The sequence below is a fragment of the Oncorhynchus tshawytscha genome, linkage group LG19 (genome assembly GCF_018296145.1).
Source record: "Oncorhynchus tshawytscha isolate Ot180627B linkage group LG19, Otsh_v2.0, whole genome shotgun sequence".
NCBI classification, from domain to species: Eukaryota; Metazoa; Chordata; class Actinopteri; order Salmoniformes; family Salmonidae; genus Oncorhynchus; species Oncorhynchus tshawytscha.
The window spans coordinates 3409347-3429307 of NC_056447.1; the positions used below are offsets into that span (position 1 = coordinate 3409347).

A 19961-nucleotide genomic window follows, 5' to 3' on the forward strand; every position below is an offset into this window, starting at 1 on the left:
ATTGGAGGATTCTGGATTTCCTGCTTATTCCCCCCTGATTCCAGGAATGTTCCAACCAGTATTTTGGGAAAACCTTCCCAAAATTCCCAGGTTATCGGAATGTTGCAACCCTAGTTCGACTGGAAAAAAAATTGTCGTTCATGTTCAAATGATTATTTCTGTAGTCATCATGTTTCTTTCTTCCTACAGGAATGGCTCGGAGCAAAAGCATACTACATCCTCCCGCTCAGCCAAAAAGAGCTACAGTGGGGAGGGAGACTCCTCCATCTTCATCCGCAAGCGTTCCAAGAAAGATAGTACGAGTCTTATGCACAAACCGCATGCAAACTGCATGTCATCTGTTTTTAGTCTGATCCCGATACTTGTCGTGCCATTGGCTGCTTGGGCCTACATTTCAGATGTCCGATAGTAAGTAATAGCTTGTGTGTTTCCATGGTGACAGATTCGGACTCGGACAGCGAGCTCTCGGTGGATGAGCACAGTAGCTCCTACGCCTCGTCCCACTCCTCAGACAGTGATGATGACAGAGGGAGCCGCAAACATAGGTGGAACAACGAGAGACCGCCCCAGCACAGTACACCCAAAGGTAACGGGACTCAAGTTCAAACACACACACACACACACACACACACATGGATTTCAATAGAACTATATGACATAAAATCTCAAGATTCATTTTTAGGCGAATCTCATATAAACTGTTTATTTTGATACTTTTGTAGTGGATACGGCGGCCAATCACACGAAGCCTCACCGGCCAGTTGAGCCGCCGACAGTCAGTGAGAGCGAGGAGCCCTGCGGGTTGGAGACGCTGCGTATGGAGACCAAGGTCAACGTGAAGCTCCACCAGGACAGAAAAGGCAATGGGGAGTCACCCTCCCAGAACGGTAGCGCCCCTCCCAGCTCACCTGACAGCAACCAGACAGAGAAGAGAAGGGGTGAGAGAGAGAGAGAGAGAGAGAGAGAGAGACAGACTCCGATCGGACCATTCAGGCCCTTTATAATTGACCTTTTTCAAGAATGTTCCAAATCAAATTAATTGTGCGACTGAATCACCATGTCAACGTTCTGTGTTATGTTTTGCTATCCAAATAAGTTGTGTGTGTGTGTGTGTGTGCCTCTGTGTGTGTTTACTTGCATGACTGACTGTGGTCTGTACACTCACCCTTTGTGTGCGCGTGTTTGCATCCTCTGTCAGGCATTCTGAAAAACAAGATCACTTACCCTCCCCCGCTGACTGACAAGAACATGAAGAATCGCCTGCGGGAGAAATTGAGTGACTACAACCCCCCCACCATCTCCCCCAGAACTACCCCAGTCCCCGTCCCCCATCTCCCGTCTCCCCCCGTCTTGGCGCTGTGACCGGGGGAAACCGGGTCCTCATCAAACCCCCACCTCGCCCACCCGTGCCTCCATGCCCTCCGTTGTCTCCACGGGACCTGCGCAACGGGTTTGTCATGACAACGACGAGGACGACAATGTCGCCATTGGTCAATGGTGTCAACGGGGTTCAATACGCCCAAGACTCAGACTCAGAGTGAGTGTGGTCACGAGATACTGGCAGCCATGTTGCATGTCTATCAGATGTGTTGGATAATATGTCAATCACTTTCTGCCTTTAACAACTCTCTCTGTCTCTCTCAACAGTGGTAGCAACGAAACCTCAATCTGACCTGGATGGAATTCCAGGTAGACAACCAAGGAAGAAGGGCTACTGCGCTAATACCATATGTGGGATTCAAGGGTCACTATGACCCATTTCAGTAGGCCACAGGACCCCTAAACTCATATGAAGATCAGTTGCCTGCCTGCACACAGTTGCCTGCCCAAGGGAAAAAGGGAAGAAAGTGTTGGACTAAATCCCACAGGACAGCGTGAAACTACATGTCCCAGCATGCAGCAGTGAGTTGAAAAAAAAACCGATGCACTTCACAGCACGGCCACCAAGTGGCGCTGTCTGTAGTTATTCAGTGCTGGAGGCATCAGACAGCAGGTTGGGATTGAAGACTTTTCTTTGGTCTGTGTTATTATCTTGTAGATATTTTTTCTTCTTCTTTGTTACTTGTTTATAGGACAGGAAGAACTAATTTGTACATTGTGTTATTATTGTAATATGATATTTTTGGGACATCGTTTGTAAGATATGACACTCAACAAGGTTTTTTACAGATGTTTTATGAATTTGCCCCCTTTTAAGAAAACCATCCACAGCATGTAAAGTGCCCCCAGTCTGAAAATACGCCGCTGATTAATAATGTGATTTTTAAAGTATTCAAACACTCACATAGTGCAGCTGAACAAAAGCCATGTTAAAGTAGTAATTGTAACATAGGGAGGTGCGTTCATCTCTGTATTAGAGTGTAAGGTCTTGTCCATTCCAATGGTATCTAAATCAAGTTCTGGTCGCTGAATGACTTTGAATGAGAAAAATGCACTGAAACCTTAATACTTGCATTACAAGCTCAAGTCAATATCAGAGTAATATGTAGAAATAAATTGCTAATCTAGAACGGTTAGTAGAAGCACTAAAGGTGTGCGCCTTCTGAGTGTTAACTTGGCATGTTGTGTCATTGTAACCCTTCTTTATATTCCCTATCGTTTTATCTCTCCATGTACGCATCTCCGGAGGTCCTCAAGCCGTAGAGCATTGTGAAAAGGTCAGCCAGTAGCATGTCTGTATTCTGATTTTCAACTCATTAGAATAGTAAGTTACAGTATTATTTCCAAGAGAACAGTAGTCATTTTAAGTATCAACAGCGTGCCTTTCTCCCTGCCAGCGCAGAGCATAGTGTCTAAATGCAAGATAACCACTACGGTCTACTTCGATGATACCTTCATCCCTCAGATCTCCTTCCGCTATTTCATGTTTTATACAGATGAGTCCGGTCTCTATAAATCTGTTCTATTTCGAGTACTTGTTTTCCCGCTGTATCACGCGTGAGGTTTCGCTGGAGGTGGATCCCTACGAAGAACCAATCACACAACGTCTGTCGGACACAGGTGAGCCCTCCCCTCCTTCATAAGGCGCAACTCGCTGGCCACCGGTCAATCTGGTGTCTGAAGGATGCCGACGAGACGCCCGGTGTAAGAACGAGAAGAAGAAAGAGAGGGGAGAGGAAATGCGGAGAAGATGGCGGAAACTGAGGTTTTGTTTGAAACTGCTAGTGAGTCGGGTGAAGCTAAGAGCACAGAAAGTGAGAATGAGTGGGTGACAGTGATGGGACGCAAGAGATGTACAAGTTGTGTAAAATAGGAAATCCCTCGACTAGTTTTTAGTCCGATTGAGGGTTTTAGGTCAACGCTACTTGGGAAGTCCATTTAACGTCTCGAGGAGAATCTGGAATGTGTTAGAGGAACGTGTGGCGTTGGTGAGAGTCACAGGTTTTATTTCCATTTTCTTTGTGTGCCCGCGGAACGTGTTTTAAGACTAAAACAGATAGTGGATTTTCGTAGCAGGGCGCCTACCAAGGGGGTTATTCCTGCGGTGGAGCAAGAAATAAAGGCAGAGGATTTTACCGACGACATCGATGGAGTGGTTGCTGCCCGTCGACTGACCTGTACAGAGGACAGAGAAAAGACATTCACTTCCTCCAGGCTACTGTTCTTTGATGAGGAGTCTCTCCCTTCTCATATCAAGTTAGGATTAATGAGATACCTCGTTGTGTCATAAATGTAAACGATTTGGTCATGTGTCAAGTGTGTGCAGGAGGGAAGAGTACCGTAAGGCCAGGTGAAGTGAAATGCGGCAACTGCGGAGGTGAACATGAGCCCCCGGATTCCTGGAATGCCCCGTTAGGGTGAGGGAGAATGAGGTGTCCAGAGTAAGGAGTGTCCAACGTGTCTCCTATCTTGAGGATGTGAGAAGAGTGGAAGGAGTGAGTGGCGGGGATGAAACAGTAGAGCCACCGCCACCAGTGAAGGCTTCTCATCAACCGAGGGATCATGAAATGTTACATGTTAAAAAGGTGGACTTTGTATTATTTATTGCAATGGTCATAAACGGTACAGCACAAGGCGGAGAAGAAGTCTAGGAAAATTGGAATCATTGTGAATGCAGCTGAACGTTCTTGGGGGTCTTCCGCCGTCGCAGGCCCCTGAGCCTGTGCAGGGTTGTATTTTGGAGTGGACTGTGAATGAAGAAGTGGGATGGGTTTTTGTTAGTTGGCTGTTTCATTTTGTATTTTGTATTGTCGTTCTACTTAATCTCGTGACGTCACCGCTGCTGAACATAGTACCGCTCCTTTCGATCGTGTTTTTTTTCTTCCTGACTCCATTTCTGCCTCTGTTTTTCCCTGCCTCCCTTTGGATACTGGAGGCTTTTATATTTACTGATAATAGCAAGTGGGTTCACAGCCCAAGGAGGGCTGATTTTTTTTTTTTACCAGAGAGAGGTATTGGCTACCTCTTGGGAACTCTTCACAGACATCTCATTTTGTAGGAGATTTGCAATGCGACATGTCGGGCCGCCCCTCATATGTTTATGAGGTTTTACTGAATGGAATCGCTGCACTTTCGTTAGCGCATTCTATCCTCATTGGCCGAGCCTCTGCGGGGTAAATTTAATTGGGATTACCCTGGGTTCTGGTAGAGCCTCTCTGAGATATGGGAGTTGGCAAAGATTCCCCACATGTGATACGTCAACATTAGTATTTGAAAGAGAACTTAAGGTTACTTTTGTAACCACGGGTTCTCTGATAATGAGTGAGACATATCACCGCATTTCTCTGCTCGCGAGGAATCGAGGCATGCTTGAGATTGACCAGAGGGCGGGGGCGAGTGGCGCCTTATAAGGAGGGAGGGCTCATCTCATTCGCCACTTGACCTGTCTGTCTGCTGTGATTAGTTCTTCACAGTGAGCCGCCTTCAGCGAATCCCCATATGTGATACGTCTCACTCCTATTATCAGAGAACCGGGGTAACGGAAGTGACCTTTAAGATATTGTTTCACAGACACTGGAAATGAGACTTTAGGAACAGTAAAATAAACCACATTTGTATTTTTGTATTATTGTTTAGTGTTTTATGTATTCCTTGGGTCATTAAGAATGGGTAGGTACGTGACATATTTGCATGTTTTCAGTATGGCCTGTCAAGGGGTTTGGCTAAAGGGTCAAATAGATATATGCAAGAGTTGTTGTTTATTTTATTATACATTTTATTCAATGGCTTCTCTTCTTTACATTAGTAAAGCAATATCTAGTAACAGGACTCATTGATACGCCTCATGCTCATGAACCTCATGCCCATAGAGCCCATGCTCATCTGACTGAAGTTTCTGTACTCTCCAGGCCTCATGTACATCATCCTGCCTCTGTACTGGGGCTGCTCGTACATGAGCCAGTGGCCGTCCATCACGTTGCAGGACATGCAGTTGTTCATGCGGTAACGACCCATGATGTCGTCACAGTCGTCCATCATCTCGTGCATCTGACCTCCGAAGTTCTCCCTCTCGTAGATCCTCATCCTGTAAGATCCTCTGTGCTGTAACGTGACGGAACAACATGTTTTACTGAGAAATCTGCACAGCTCAGGAACTTCCTGACAAAAATGGGTAACGCAGCATCGTAGATTGTAGACATATAGAGGAATGGACACAGGTGTACGTTTCTCTGAAATCAACGGCATAAAATACAAACGAAATGTTTTTGGGTTTACCATGGGGATCATGCGACAGGATCTGATGTCGTTCATTCCCATCATGCGCTGGTAGTCAGAGTACTCTCCCCTCTTCATGAACCACTGGCTTCCCATGTAGTTGGGGCGGTCATAGACCATGAAGCAGCCGCTCTCAACCCTGCAGGACTGGCAGCGGCTCAGGTAGGAGGACATGTCAGGGCAGTCGCTGCTGCACTCATAGGAACGACCCTGGAAGTTCCTGTCCTCGTAGAAGGTGATCTGAAAATAAGCAGGAATCCTTTTTATGAACCATTCCAACGTACAAAAAAACCCACATTTGCTACGTTCTGGGCCCTGCCCAATCCCACTAGTAATCTGGTTTCTGCAATTAAGGTTGCCTTGTGCTCTGACACTAGAGTACAAGACAGCCCTTAGTCTAACAATCTAGGAAAATGTATATTTATATATGCACTAAAATATACTTTGCTGTTCATGTTCATGCCGGTGGAGGTCATTTTGACTCTCTGTGCTGCTGCTGCTGCTGCTCTTGATGTGGAACTGACATCCTACCTGTTTAAAACCTTTCTTTTTATACCTGTGGCCACATTGTACTAACCCCTGACTCAGCAACATGGCCTAGAGGCCCCCAGAGCACTGCTCTGTCTAGGGACATGGCTCCATCAAAATAACTTTAAAAAGCTGTTTCTCTCTGAACAAAGTAACAATGACCCTTTGTGAAAGGCTCAACAATAAACAGTCCTACCCTCGTCCCGTTTTTCAGCCGACGATCATGAGGCATTTGCAAAATGATAACTTTCTAGTGCTTACCTCAAAGAATTCAATGCAGACTAACTACCGTGTTTACCAAATGTTACAGTTTGTTGCTCGCTTTCAATGAACCTTTAACTGAAGTATTTGACCCCAGTTAGTGTGGCCTAATTGAACAAAAGCTTGGGCCGTCGTCTCAGTCAACGCCATGGACATGGTGGGCATATGGTGGAACAGAGAAGCTGACACTTGTAGAGAGAAAAGAGTGCAACATCTTTAATCCCAGGATCGACAGACGGAAGGATACAAATAGAACACCTCGACCTTTTCGTCCTCTGCATTGTACCAGCGAGACTCACATAGTGTATCACACCGCAATTGTAACACAATTCCTACGCCACTCCATAAAACGTCCTAAAACTCTGAGGAAGAGTATTTGCGGAGTGAGCCATGTGCATTGTGACACAAAGACAGTACAACAGTATCAGGAGAGTGGCTTTACATTCAGCCACAGCTGATCTGTAAATCTATGACCTATATCCAGAAACATCCCTTATTCCCAAGCCATTTATAGATATTTGTGTCATTTTGACCAGAAGAATATATATATCATATCACTATCGGAAAAGCTAGGTAGAGCCACTACCATGTTGCTTTTACCAATCCAATTCTTTCTGATCTAGGGAGTAGAGGTTGTTTCTGGACAGGGCCCATGAATTCATGTATATATAACCACATATTTCCAAAAAGTGCAAATTGCCTCATGGAAAACTGCCGCCCCAATGACTGCAAACCTTTTCCTGCTCCTATGATAGAACCATCACCAATAGACATTAAGCAAAGCATTACACAAGCTCCTTTCTATAGAACATACAGTAGGTCAACAACAAGCAGTAGGGGAACATTTCATAATGCGTAGCCCATGAGTCTTTGAGGGTGAGAGATGAGCTGAGTTTACAGACTGAAGTTTTGTGAATGGTGATTTCGTATTTGAATGGTGATTTCGTATTGCACAAAGTGGGTTTCAACAGTCAGGAGGTCCACAGGCTCACACAGCCGTTTCTCAATCACTTCTCATGATCACCTCAAGAATATGTAGACCAGAATTAGACAGCTATAGGAGAATTTAAAAAGCTACAGTGTAAAAACGTAAATGCATCCAGTGCTTTACGCAGAACAGCGCATAAAAACACACAAGGTTCTCACAAAACTCCTCGTTTTAAACTCGTTGAGATATCCAAATTCTCTGGAGTGAAAGTGTAACATTTGACTTCACGTATCTAATACTAAATCATATTTGTATAGGCCTATTGCCAGGAGTAGTTCTCTTCTCCTCCTCTAAAACAGTGTATTGTGCTTGTCCAGACATTGTACATAAAGTCAAATATAATTGCACCACCTAGTGGAAACTCTTGGGAGAGCACGTCAAGGCTCAGAAGAGAGGGGAGTTTTAGTTTTTTAAATGGTTGTATAATTGTTATGTTGGGTGCTAATCCCTACCTAAAGATGGAGATATCTGGCAAACACAACTTTGGGCCCATTTAACAATACACGAGATCTGCATTTAATTTGATATTAATATACATATATATCTTTGTATTCATTTACATTGCACACAGTATAACCACACATCCTTTCACATCCTTCACATATATTACCTGAGCAAGTATTCTTAACATAGAGAGCAAGCAGACATTCAAAGTATCAGCAATATAAAAATATGGAAATATAAGAATTACATCTCTAAAATATAAATTGTACACATTCCATTGTTGGTCTTTGGATGAAAATTGTGCGTCTGTTCCTCTGAACAGTTACCAAATAAATACTACAAAAAACTAGATCAATAAATACAGGGTGTCTTTGAAAAAACGTTCCCTTTTATAAGCTCGTCTCTACAGGCCTGTCTGGCTGATACTGGAGGAGGGGAGTGGAGGACGACTGGGGAGGAATAGAGAGAGGAACGAGTGGACCAGAGGCCTACGCGTTGTGGTAGCCATTCTTCGATGTATCCTTCCTGGGTTCTACGTTCTCGTAGATGGTGAGCGCAGCCGTGTTCTGGTAGATTAAATCCACGTTGGTTCCAGTTCTGGATCGGATGATGTCCATGACACACTGGTTTAGAAACACATACTGCTCCTGTAAGACAATAACACAATGTACTACAATTAGGATGAAGCCAACTCAATACACTTTCACCTAGTGACCACATAAGCACCCGGAGCATAACTTCCACTTTGAAACCACAGTGACATATTGTACAGTAGGCCTGTATTAAACCCAGAAACATGCTGAAATGTAGACCGGTGTGGGCAGTGACTGACCTCTGTCTGCACCATGAGGGGCCGGTGCATGCGCAGGTCGTGGATGGTGCCGTACACGTCCACCATACTCTCCCTCTCTATCTGGAAGATCAGCCTGTCGATGGCTATGAAGGTGCCTGTCCGTCCCACACCCGCGCTGAGTAGAGAGAGAGAGAGAGAGAGAGAGAGAGAGAGAGAGAGAGAGACAGAGACAGAGACAGAGACAGAGAGAGAGAGAGAGAGAGAGAGAGAGAGAGAGAGAGAGAGAGAGCGAGCAAGAGAGAGGAGAGAGCGCAAGAGGGGAGGAGAGAGCGCAAGAGGGAGAGAGCAAAAGGGAGAGAGAGAGAGAGAGAGAGAGCGAGCAAGAGGAGGAGAGAGCGCAAGAGGGAGGAGAGAGCGCAAAAGGGAGAGAGAGAGAGAGAGAGAGAGAGAGAAGGAGCAAGAGGGAGAGGGAGAGAGAGGAGAGAGAGCGCAAGAGGGAGGAGAGAGAGAGCGAGCAAGAGGGAGAGAGAGGAGAGAGCGCAAGAGGGAGGAGAGAGAGAACGAGAGAGAACGAGAGAGAGAGAGGAGAGAGAGAACGAGAGAGAGAGCGAGCAAGCGAAAGGGAGAGAGAGGAGAGAGAGAGAGAGGAGAGAACTAATGTTAATTTACTTTTTAAACCAATAACGCTCCTTGAGGTTAACTAAGATAAACAGTGTGTGTGTGTGTGTGTCTGTGTGTGTGTGTGTGTGTCTGTGTGTGTGTGTGTGTACGTACCTGCAGTGGACGACGGTGGGGGAGTGGCGTGAGTACTGGTCCATGTGTTCTCGGACCAGGTGTCTGAAGTTGATGAGCAGCTCGGTGGTCTCGGGGACACCGTGGTCCGGCCAGGCTGTGAAGTGGAAGTGACGTACTGAGCGTGTCTCAACCGTCTTCACCTGTCAGCCAATCACAAACACAGAGACACTTATCGATAAGCACTAAGGAATGCATGACATGTAATGAATGACCCCGTCCAGAATCTGATTAACAGAGTAGTAGTTGAATCAGAAAACATCTGCTAAAATTCCTTTATTTTTTTATTTTTTTAAACATTTTTAAAAATGTAACTAGGCAAGTCAGTTAATAACAAATTCTTATTTACAATGACGATCTACACCGGCCAGACCTGGACGACGCTGGGCCAATTGTGCGCCGCCCTATGGGACTCGCAATTACGGCTGGATGTGATACAGCCTGGAAATCGAACCAGGGACTGTAGTGACACCTCTAGCACTGAGATGCAGTGCCTTAGACTGCTGCGCCACTCGGGAATGAGTGGAACGGAGTCGAACATTTTCATATGTTTGATGTGTTTGATACCGTTCCATTTATTCCATTCCAGCCATAACAAGGAGCCTGTCCTCCTATAGCTCTTCGCACCAGCCTCTTCTGTTATCACAGCAACTTACATTTTTTACGTCAAAGTCCCTGATGGTCCAGTCTTCTAGGGGGATCTCAGAGGTGGTTGTCACGGTGATATTCTCAAAGTGCTTGGTCTCAGATGGATAGTATTCCTCACATTTGACCTTAGCGGAGAGAGGTGGGTGGGTGAGAGACAGGTGTGCTGTTATGAATTGTGGTAGCTTAGTGTGAGGACATGTGGGTCAGGACTTATTTCCATAGAGTTAGATAGAGGACTCATCTTTGTATCTGTGCCATTAAGGTGTCTGTGACAGCATGGGCAGTGCCATTGAGGCTATCCCCATTTTAAAGTAGTACATTTTCTTCTTTTTTTGTGTTTGAAGAAAGCGCAACACTAATATTGGTGATTTACCTCTTCCTGCGAGTCCTAAACCAAATTGTGTGTGTCATTCATTTATTGTGGTCACTAGATGATAGTGATATTGCTTAAAGCCATTTACTAACCAAAGGCAACTCAATTTTGAAGAAGAAGACAATGCTCTCCGTTTTTTCATCTAGTTGTTCAGTACAGTTCCACACATTTTTTTTTCCCGTACTGAAAGCAGCCCTTGATAATTGATGATTGGCACAGGTGTGTGGGTTTGGCACTTAGTGAGAGAGAGGTGGACAGGTTAGGCTTTCGGACTGGTGGCCTGCCAGTGTTTGTTAGTGTAAATACTCTTGTTTGGGCATGCCTTTTGCACATTTCTGTGTAAATATTTTCATTTTGGCCACCGTCCAAGCTTGGGCTTGACGACTGGCGTAGAGACCGATCTGGCCCTGAATCGGGTGGTGTGCTGTCATGTGTGTGTGTGTGTGTGTGTTGTCGTGTGTGTGTGTGCTGTCATGTGTGTGTGTGTGTGTGTTGTCGTGTGTGTGTGTGTGCTGTCATGTGTGTGTGTGCGCGTGTGTGTGTGTGTGTGCTGTCGTGTGTGTGTGTGCTGTCGTGTGTGTGTGTGTGTGTGTGCTGTCATGTGTGTGTGTGTGTGTGTGCTGTCGTGTGTGTGTGTGTGTGTGTTGTCGTGTGTGTTGTGTGTGTGTGTGTGTGTGTGTGTGTGTGTGCTGTCGTGTGTGTGTGTGTGCTGTCGTGTGTGTGTGTGTTGTCGTGTGTGTGTGTGTGTGTGTGTGTGTGTGTGTGTGTGTGCTGCCATGTGTGTGCGTGTGTGTGTGTGTGTGTGTGTGTGTGTGTGTGTGTGTGTGTGTGTGTGTGTTTGTGTGTGTGCTGTCGTGTGTGTGTGTGTGTGTGTGTTTGTGTGTGTGTGTGTGTGTGTGTGTGTGTGTGTGTGTGTGTGTGTGTGTGTGTGTGTGTGCTGTGTGTGTGTGTGTGCTGTCGTGTGTGTGTGTGTGTGTGCTGTCATGTGTGTGTGTGTGCTGTGTGTGTGTGTGTGTGTTGTCGTGTGTGTGTGTGTGTGTGTGTGTGTGTGTGTGTGTGTGTGTGTGCTGCCATGTGTGTGCGTGTGTGTGTGTGTGTGCTGTCGTGTGTGTGTGTGTGTTTGTGTGTGTGCTGTCGTGTGTGTGTGTGTTGTCGTGTGTGTGTGTGTGTGTGTGTGTGTGTGTGTGTGTGTGTGTGTGTGTGTGTGTGCTGCCATGTGTGTGTGTGTGTGTGTGTGTGTGTTAGATTTGTTTTTATTCAACCAGGAAATTCCCATTGAGACACCATACCTGTCCGAGAAGGCAGAAGCAGTCAGTACAACATTACAAAGTATAAAATATAAAACGTACAGTACAATCAACACAGCAACACGTCATCAAGCCGATATGAGCCCAGTTTCTGTAGCAACGAGGAGACTGATGCGTGCTAGACTGAGTCCAGTCTCTGTAGCTACGAGGAGACTGATGCGTGCTAGACTGAGTCCAGTCTCTGTAGCAACGAGGAGACTGCATGCGTGCTAGACTGAGTCCAGTCTCTGTAGCAACGAGGAGACTGATGCGTGCTAGACTGAGTCCAGTCTCTGTAGCAACGAGGAGACTGAATGCATGTACACCATAATCCATTTCTGAAAGAAACATGGCTTAAACAAGCTTCTGTCTGGCCTCAAACAGAAACAAGCCCTGCTGTAAAAAATATATATATATATAATTCAGTTTAAGCTTCCTCACAAGATTATCCTTGTGAACTTTGTAGACAGCTTCTGGTACTAATGTATTTGTAGAGTGACACCTTTTAAATGGAGGTGCCCACAGACGTGAAAGGGCTAACCTTCTCTGACTGAGATCCGGCTATGGTGGAATTCCTACATTTCATTTTTGGTGCATTCAAGACTAGCTTGACACCATATAGAGAGGTCTGCAGTGACTCAAAGGCAACCTGGAGCGCTTCAAAGACCTCAACCAGAGAAGGAGCATTGGAGTAGATGACTATATATTCTGCATACAGACGCTGCATGGCTGGTTTTACATCCCCTTTCCAACACACTAAATGTGTGTGTGTGTGTGTGTGTGTGTGTGTGTGTGTGTGTGTGTGTGTGTGTACTCACTCGTCCCTGTTCGTTACAGCGTGTCAGCATGACCAGAGTCTGGACGTTCTTCTCCCAGATCATCCTCCAGAACTCGTTGACAGTGCCGGGCAAAGGACCCTGGGCCGCAATAAACTCCTTCCTGGAGTTGTAACCCTGGCAGTGGGAACATATTGACCCAGAACGTAAGAATCTACAGCAAGCACTATCGAACGTTCGTACATATTTTAATTCCGACTCTGTACATCCTGGTAATGTGAGACGGATGTGATATAAGAGATGAAATACTTCTATAACCTGAAAATAAAGACATATCTGAGTGTTAATATAAGTTACAGTGCCATGCAAAAGTATTCATCCACCTTGGCATTTTCCCTATTTTGTTGCATTACAACCTGTATTTTAAATTGATTTTTATTTGGATTTCATGTAATGGACAAACACAAAATAGGCCCAATTGGTGAAGTGAAAAGAAAAATAATAACTTGTTTGAAAAATATATTTTAAAAAATGTAAAAACGAAAAAGTGGTGCTTGCGTATATATTCATCCCCTTTGCTATGAAGCCCCTCAATAAGATCTGATGCAACCAATTACCTTCAGAAGTCACATAATTAGTTAAATAAAGTCCATCTGTGTGCAATCTAAGTGTCAAATGATCTGTCACATGATCTCAGTATATTTACACCAGTTCTGAACGGCCCCAGAGTCTGCAACACCACTAAGCAAGGGGCACCACCAAGCAAGCGGCACCATGAAGACCAAGGAGCTTTCCAAACAGGTCAGGGACAAAGTTAGGGAGAAGTACAGATCAGGGTTGGGTTATAAAAAAATATCAGGAACTTTGAACATCCCACAGAGCTCCATTAAATCCATTATTAAAAAATGGAAAGAATATGGCACCACAACAAACCTGCCAAAAGAGGGCCGCCCACCAAATCTCACGGATCAGGCAAGGAGGGCATTAATCAGAGATGCAACAAAGAGACCAAAGGTAACTCTGAAGGAGCTGCAAAGCTCCACAGCGGAGATTGGAGTATCTGTTCATAGGACCACTTTAAGCTGTACACTCCACAGAGTTGGGCTTTACGGAAGAGTGGCCAGAAAAAAAGTCATTGCTTAAAGAAAAAAATAAGCAAACACGTTTGGTGTTCACCAAAAGGCATGTGGGAGACTCCCCAAACATATGGAAGAAGGCACTCTGGTCAGATGAGACTAAAATTGAGCTTTTTGGCCATCAAGAAAAACGCTATGTCTGGTGCAAATCCAACACTGCTCATCACCCCGAGAATATCATCCCCACAATGAAGCATGGTGGTGGCAGCATCATGATGTGGTGATGTTTTTCATTGGCAGGGACTGGGAAACTGGTCCGAATTTAAGGAATGATGGATGGAGCTAAATACAGGGACATTCTTGAGGCAAACCTGTTTCGCTCTTCCTGGGATTTGAGACTGGGACGGCGGTTCACCTTCCAGCAGGACAATGACCCGAAGCATACTGCTAAAGCAACACTCGAGTGGTTTAAGCGGAAACATTTAAATGTCTTGGAATGGTCTAGTCAAAGCCCAGACCTCAATCCAATTGAGAATCTGTGGTATGACTTAAAGATTGCTGTACACCAGCGGAACCCATCCAACTTGAAGGAGCTGAAGCAGTTTTTCCTTTAAGAATGGGCAAAAGTCCCAGTGGCTAGATGAGCCAAGCTTATAGAGACACACCCCAAGAGACTTGCAGCTGTAATTGCTGCAAAAGGTGACTCGACAAAGTATTGACTTTTGGGGGGGATTGAATACTTATGCATGCTCAAGTTCTGTTTTTTGTGTTATTTCTTGTTTGTTTCACAATAAAACATATGTTGCATCTTAAAGGTGTTAGGAATGTTGTGTAAATCAAATGATACAAACCCCCCCAAAAAATATATTCAAATTCCAGGTTGTAAGGCAACAAAATAGGAAAAATGCCAAGGGGGGTGAATACTTTTGCAAGCCACTGTATCTAGCTATATCGATCATGCTTTGTGAAATAAGCAGAGCTGAATCAGAGAGGGTCAGAGAAAGCTGATTATGATAGCGGAGATGATGATGGGTCAGTACGCACCGGGATGTAGTTAGAATTGATGTAGTCGTCAAATGGACTTCCATGGATGGACAGTTTCACTCTAGAGGAATCATCTGGGATGTGGGAAAGAGGAGCAATGAGGATTGATAGAACTGAAAGAGAATTCTTGTCACTCTGCCCAGAGACAAAGCATCATGCTCTCAACCACTCTAGTGTAAAGGCTTGCTTGAATAAACAGCTAAGCTATTGAATAAACAAAGGAGTTAGTCTGTATGGAAATGAGGATGGAGGATTAGATATGATAAGCTATGGTAGCTATGGTAAGCAGTGTCAGGACAGGACAGGGGTCATTGTCATGGAGACAGGGGTCAGGGGTCATGGTTGACTCACAGGGAAGCACATTGTTGTAGCGGTTCTTCGACTTGTTCTCCATGGCCAAAGCACTGGTTTTTGCTTGGGCTGTTCCCACTAGCTTCAGGTCCTAGAGGGAGAGGGAGACATTAGGAAACCATATTTACAGAATACAGAACATCGACTGATGCCCGATGGAACATCTAAAATATGAGTATGAACGAATAAATAGATTTCGATTTTACCTCAAACTCCTCAGCGAAACCACAGTTGGAGTCTGCTCTCTGCTTCTTGTAATAAGCCTCGTAGTCCTCCACCCTCACAACAACGGTTCTGCTAATAGAGACGCGGGAGACAAGCATTAACACAAACACGAGTGACACCAAGAAACGGTGTGCAACTCTACCTGTTGATTCATTCAATGTGTCAAGTTGTTAAGAAGATGGCTGACATTTTACATCCTCGCAACCAATTGTGCTATTTCGTTTGTATTTTTTTGCGTTGTTTGTAACTTATTTTTTTCACTTAATTTGCAGATAACGTTGCTGCTACCATCTCCTATGACAGAAAATAACTTCTGGACATCAGAAATGGGATTACTCGCCACGAACTGTAAGTAGCTTTTTAGAGAAAGATGTACTGCTCTCCCGGGAACAGGCCCAGATCCCCATCATTTGTGTGAGGGAAAGACGGAGGAAAAGAGGCCGCAGACGGGCTGCCTTTTGAGAATCCGTAGGCGAGCAAGTAAACACCCACTGCCATCAATTCTACTTGCTAACATGCAATCATAGGAAAATAACGATTACGATTATACTACCAACAGCACATTAAGAACTGTAATATCTTATGTTTCAATGAGTCGTGGCTGAACAACGACATGGATAATATAGAACTGGAGAGATTTTCCATGCACCGGCAGAACAGAGAAGCCATGTCTGGTAAGACGAGGGGTGGGGGGGTGTGTCTTTTTGTTTTAACTTCTTGGATATAGGGGGCGCTCTTTTAATTTATGGATTAAAAAAACATGCCCGTTTTAAGCGCAATATTTTGTCACGAAAAGATGCTCGACTATGCATATAATTGGCAGCTTTGGAAAGAAAACACTCTAACGTTTCCAAAACTGCAAAGATATTATCTTTGAGTGCCACAACTCATGCTACAGGTGAAACCAAGATGAAACTTCAACCAGGAAATGGGCAGAATTTTTGAGGCTCTGTTTTCCATTGTCTCCTTATATGGCTGTGAATGCCCCGGGAATGAGCCTGCCCTTTCTATCGTTTCTCCAAGGTGTCTGCAGCATTGTGACGTATTTGTAGGCATATCATTGGAAGATTGGCCATAAGAGACTACATTTACCAGGGGTCCGCCCGGTGTCCTTTGTCTAAATTGGTGCGTAATCTACAAGCTGCACGCAGTCATCCAGTGATTGAGAGGAGAGAGGAGGCTTTCAACGAACGATATATCAGGAAGAGATATGTGAAAAACACCTTGACGATTGATTCTAAACAACGTTTACCATGTTTCAGTCGATATTATGGAGTTAATTTGGAAAAAAGTTCTGCGTTTTGATGACTGATTTTTCGTTTTTTTTTGGTAGCCAAACGTGACGTGACGCACCAAATGGAGCGATTTCTCCTAAACAAATAATCTTTCAGGAAAAACTGAGCATTTGCTATCTAACTGAGTCTCCTCATTGAAAACATCTGAAGTTCTTCAATGGTAAATGATTTTATTTGACTGCTTTTCTGTTTTTTGTGAAAATGTTGCCTGCTGATGCTAACGCTAAATGCTACGCTAGCTGCGCTAGCTGTTACACAAATGCTTGTTTTGCTATGGTTGAGAAGCATATTTTGAAAATCTGAGATGACAGTGTTGTTAACAAAAGGCTAAGCTTGAGAGCTAGCATATTAATTTCGTTTCATTTGCGATTTTCATGAATAGTTAACATTGCGTTATGGTAATGAGCTTGAGGCTGTATTCACGATCCCGGATCCGGGATGGCTCGACGCAAGAAGTTAACAGCTGGTGCACAATATCTAATATTATAGAAGTCTCAAGTTATTATTCGCCTGAGGTAGAGTACCTTATGATAAACTTTAGACCACACTATCTACCAAGAGAGTTCTCATCTATATTATTCGTAGCCGTCTATTTACCACCACAGACCGATGCTGGCATTAAGACCGCACTCAACCAACTCTATAAGGCCATAAGCAAACAAAAAAATGCTCACCCAGAAGCGGCGCTCCTAGTGGCAGGGGACATTAATGCAGGCAAACTTAAATATTTTACCATATTTTTACCAGCATGTGCAACCAGAGGAAATAAAAACTCTATACCACCTTTACTCCACACACAGAGATGCATACAAAGCTCTCCCCCACCCTCCATTTGGCAAATCTGACCATAATTCTATATTCCTGATTCCTGTTTGCAAGCAAATACTAAAGCAGGAAGTACCAGTGACTCGCTCAATACGGAAGTGGTCAGATGACGCAGATGCTACGCTACAGGACTGTTTTGCTAGCACAGACTGGAATATGTTCCGGGATTCATCCAATTGAATTGAATTGAGTATACCACCTCAGTCATCAGCTTCACCAATAAGTGCATTGACGACGTCGTCCCAACAGTGACCGTACGTACATATCCCAACCAGAAGCCATGGATTACAGGCAACATCTGCATGGAGCTAAAGGCTAGAGCTGCCACTTTCAAGGAGTGGGACACTAATCAGGATGCCTATAGGAAATCCCGCTATGCCCTCAGACGAACCATCAAACAAGCAAAGCGTTAATACAGGATTAAAATTGAATCCTACTACACCGGCTCTGACGCTCGTCGGATGTGGCAGGGCTTGAAAACTATTACCGACTACAAAGGGATACCCAGACGCGGGCTGCCCAGTGACGCGAGCCTACCAGATGAGCTATATGACTTTTATGCTCGCTTCAAGGCAAGCAACACTGAAGCATGCACGAGAGCACCAGCTGTTTGGATGACAGTGTTTGATAATGCTCTCAGTAGCTGATGAGTGCAAGACCTTTAAACAGGTCAACATTCACAAAGGCGCGGGGCCAGATGGATTACCAGAACGTGTAATCAAAGCATGCGCGGATCAACTGGCTTGTGTCTTCACTGACATTTTCAACCTCTCCCTGACTGAGTCTATAATAACTACATGTTTCAAGCAGACCACCATAGTCTCTGATCCCAAGGAAGGGAAGGTAACCTGCCTAAATGATTACAGCGCCGTATCACTCACGTCGGTAGCCATGAAGTGCTTTGAAAGGCTGATCATGGCTCACATCTACAGCATCCTCCCAGATACCCTAGACCCACTCCAATTCGCATACTGCCCCAACAGATCCACAGATGACGCAATCTCAATCGCACTCCACACTGCCCTTTCCCACCTGGACAAAAGGAACACCTATGTGAGAATGCTGTTCATTGACTACAGCTCAGCGTTCAACACCATAGTGCCCACAAAGCTCATCACTAAGCTAAAGACCCTGGGATTAAACACCTCCCTCTGCTACTGGATCCTGGACTTCCTGACGAGCCGCCCCCAGGTGGTAAGGGTAGGCAACAACACGTCTGCCACACTGATCCTCAACACTGGGGCCCCTCAGGGGTGTGAGCTTAGTCCCCTCCTGTACTCCCTGTTCTCCCACGACTGCGTGGCCAAACACGGCTCGAACACCATCATTAAGTTTGCTGACAACACTACAGTGGTAGACCTGATCACCGACAACGAGACAGCCTATAGGGACAACAACCTCTCCCTCAATGTGAGTAAGACAAAGGAGCTGATCGTGGACAACAGGAAAAGGCGGGCCGAACATGCCCCCCAATAACATCAACGGGGCTGTAGTGGAGCAGGTCGAGAGTTTCAAGTTCCTTGGTGTCCACATCACCAACGATCTATCATGGTCCCAACACACCAAGACAGTCGTAAAGAGGGCACAACAAAACCTATTCCCCCTCAGGAGACTGAAAAGACTTGGCATGGGTCCCCAGATCCTCAAAATGTTCTACAGCTGCACCATCGAGAGCATCCAGACCGGTTGCATCACCTTCTGGTATGGCAACTGCTCGGCATCTGACCATAAAGCGCTGCAGAGGATAGTGCGTACGGGGCCAGTACATCACTGGGGCCAAGCTTCCTGCAATCCAGGACCTATATAAGAGGCGGTGTCAGAGGAAAGCCCATAATATTGTCAGAGACTCCAGTCACCAAAGTCATAGATTGTTTTCTCTGCTACCGCACGGCAAGCGGTACTGGAGCGCCAAGTCTAGGACCAAAAGGCTCCTTAACAGCTTCTATCCCCAAGCCATAAGACTGCAGAACAATTAATCAAATGGCCACCGGACTACTACATTGACCCCCCCCCCCTCCTTTTGTTTGGTACACTGCTGCTACTCGCTGCTATTATCTATGCGTAGTCACTTCACCCCTACCTACAAATGACCTCTAACCTGTACCACCGCACACTACCCTTGTATATAGCTTCATTATTGTTATGTCATTGTGTTCCTATTTTTAAATTTTTTTACTTTAGTTTATTTGGTAAATATTTTCTTCACTCTTCTTGAACTGCACTGTTGGTTAAGGGCTTGTAGTAAAGTAAGCATTTACACGATAAGGTCTACACTTGTTGCAATCGGCGCATGTGACAAATACTGATTTGAAGTCTCCTAATAGGTTACCATAAGAGTCGATACTCACACTTTAGCCTTGGGGGAGGGGGAGGAATGCATTCAATTTCAAACTGAGATGGATCAGAAACAAGTGAAGGACCATCATAAAAACCTCAATTTCAAACTGAGATGGATCAGAAACAAGGATCATAAAAACCTCATAGAGTGAATCTGGATGTCTGAAGAGGCCTTCTTGTTTTGTCTGTAAAAACAAAGACAGAAATCACAAAAAGCACATGGCCATCCAAAAACAGTTCAAAAACTCATCTCAATTATCGAGT

General features: G+C 44.9%; 3 protein-coding genes across 8 annotated transcripts in view; 1 reads left to right on the top strand and 2 right to left on the bottom strand.

Moving 5' to 3' along the window:
- LOC112219184 (cadherin EGF LAG seven-pass G-type receptor 1-like) overlaps positions 1-1779 on the top strand; it is a 79337-nt gene extending 77558 nt beyond the window's left edge. For both annotated transcript variants that reach the window (XM_042301233.1, XM_042301231.1), the window contains exons 31-35: positions 190-296; positions 443-586; positions 723-938; positions 1199-1537; positions 1648-1779. In XM_042301233.1, the coding sequence (XP_042157167.1) occupies positions 190-296; positions 443-586; positions 723-938; positions 1199-1362 (631 nt within the window). In that variant the 3' untranslated portion in view covers positions 1363-1537; positions 1648-1779. The remainder of the gene's footprint in view (positions 1-189; positions 297-442; positions 587-722; positions 939-1198; positions 1538-1647) is intronic.
- Positions 1780-5129: 3350 nt separating this feature from the next.
- LOC112218229 (gamma-crystallin M2-like) lies at positions 5130-6198 on the bottom strand. Its single transcript, XM_024378857.2, has 3 exons — positions 6099-6198; positions 5656-5895; positions 5130-5481 (listed from the first exon to the last, which is right to left on the bottom strand). The coding sequence occupies exons 1-3, from the start codon at positions 6129-6131 to the stop codon at positions 5197-5199; spliced, it is 558 nt and encodes a 185-aa protein (XP_024234625.1). The 5' UTR covers positions 6132-6198; the 3' UTR covers positions 5130-5196.
- A 90-nt stretch (positions 6199-6288) lies between these two features.
- Positions 6289-19961, bottom strand: part of LOC112218230 (receptor-type tyrosine-protein phosphatase eta) — a 70324-nt gene continuing 56651 nt past the window's right edge. For 3 of the 5 annotated variants that reach the window (XM_042301234.1, XM_042301236.1, XM_042301238.1), the window contains 9 exons: positions 19838-19882; positions 15222-15312; positions 15016-15106; positions 14665-14738; positions 12587-12721; positions 10118-10234; positions 9444-9604; positions 8709-8844; positions 6289-8523 (listed from right to left, as the gene is read on the bottom strand). In XM_042301234.1, coding sequence (XP_042157168.1) covers positions 8365-8523; positions 8709-8844; positions 9444-9604; positions 10118-10234; positions 12587-12721; positions 14665-14738; positions 15016-15106; positions 15222-15312; positions 19838-19882 — 1009 coding nt within the window. In that variant the 3' untranslated portion in view covers positions 6289-8364. Of the gene's footprint in view, positions 8524-8708; positions 8845-9443; positions 9605-10115; positions 10235-12586; positions 12722-14664; positions 14739-15015; positions 15107-15221; positions 15313-19837; positions 19883-19961 lie in introns of those variants that run through there. The other 2 variants (XM_042301235.1, XM_042301237.1) reach the window with 2 other exon arrangements.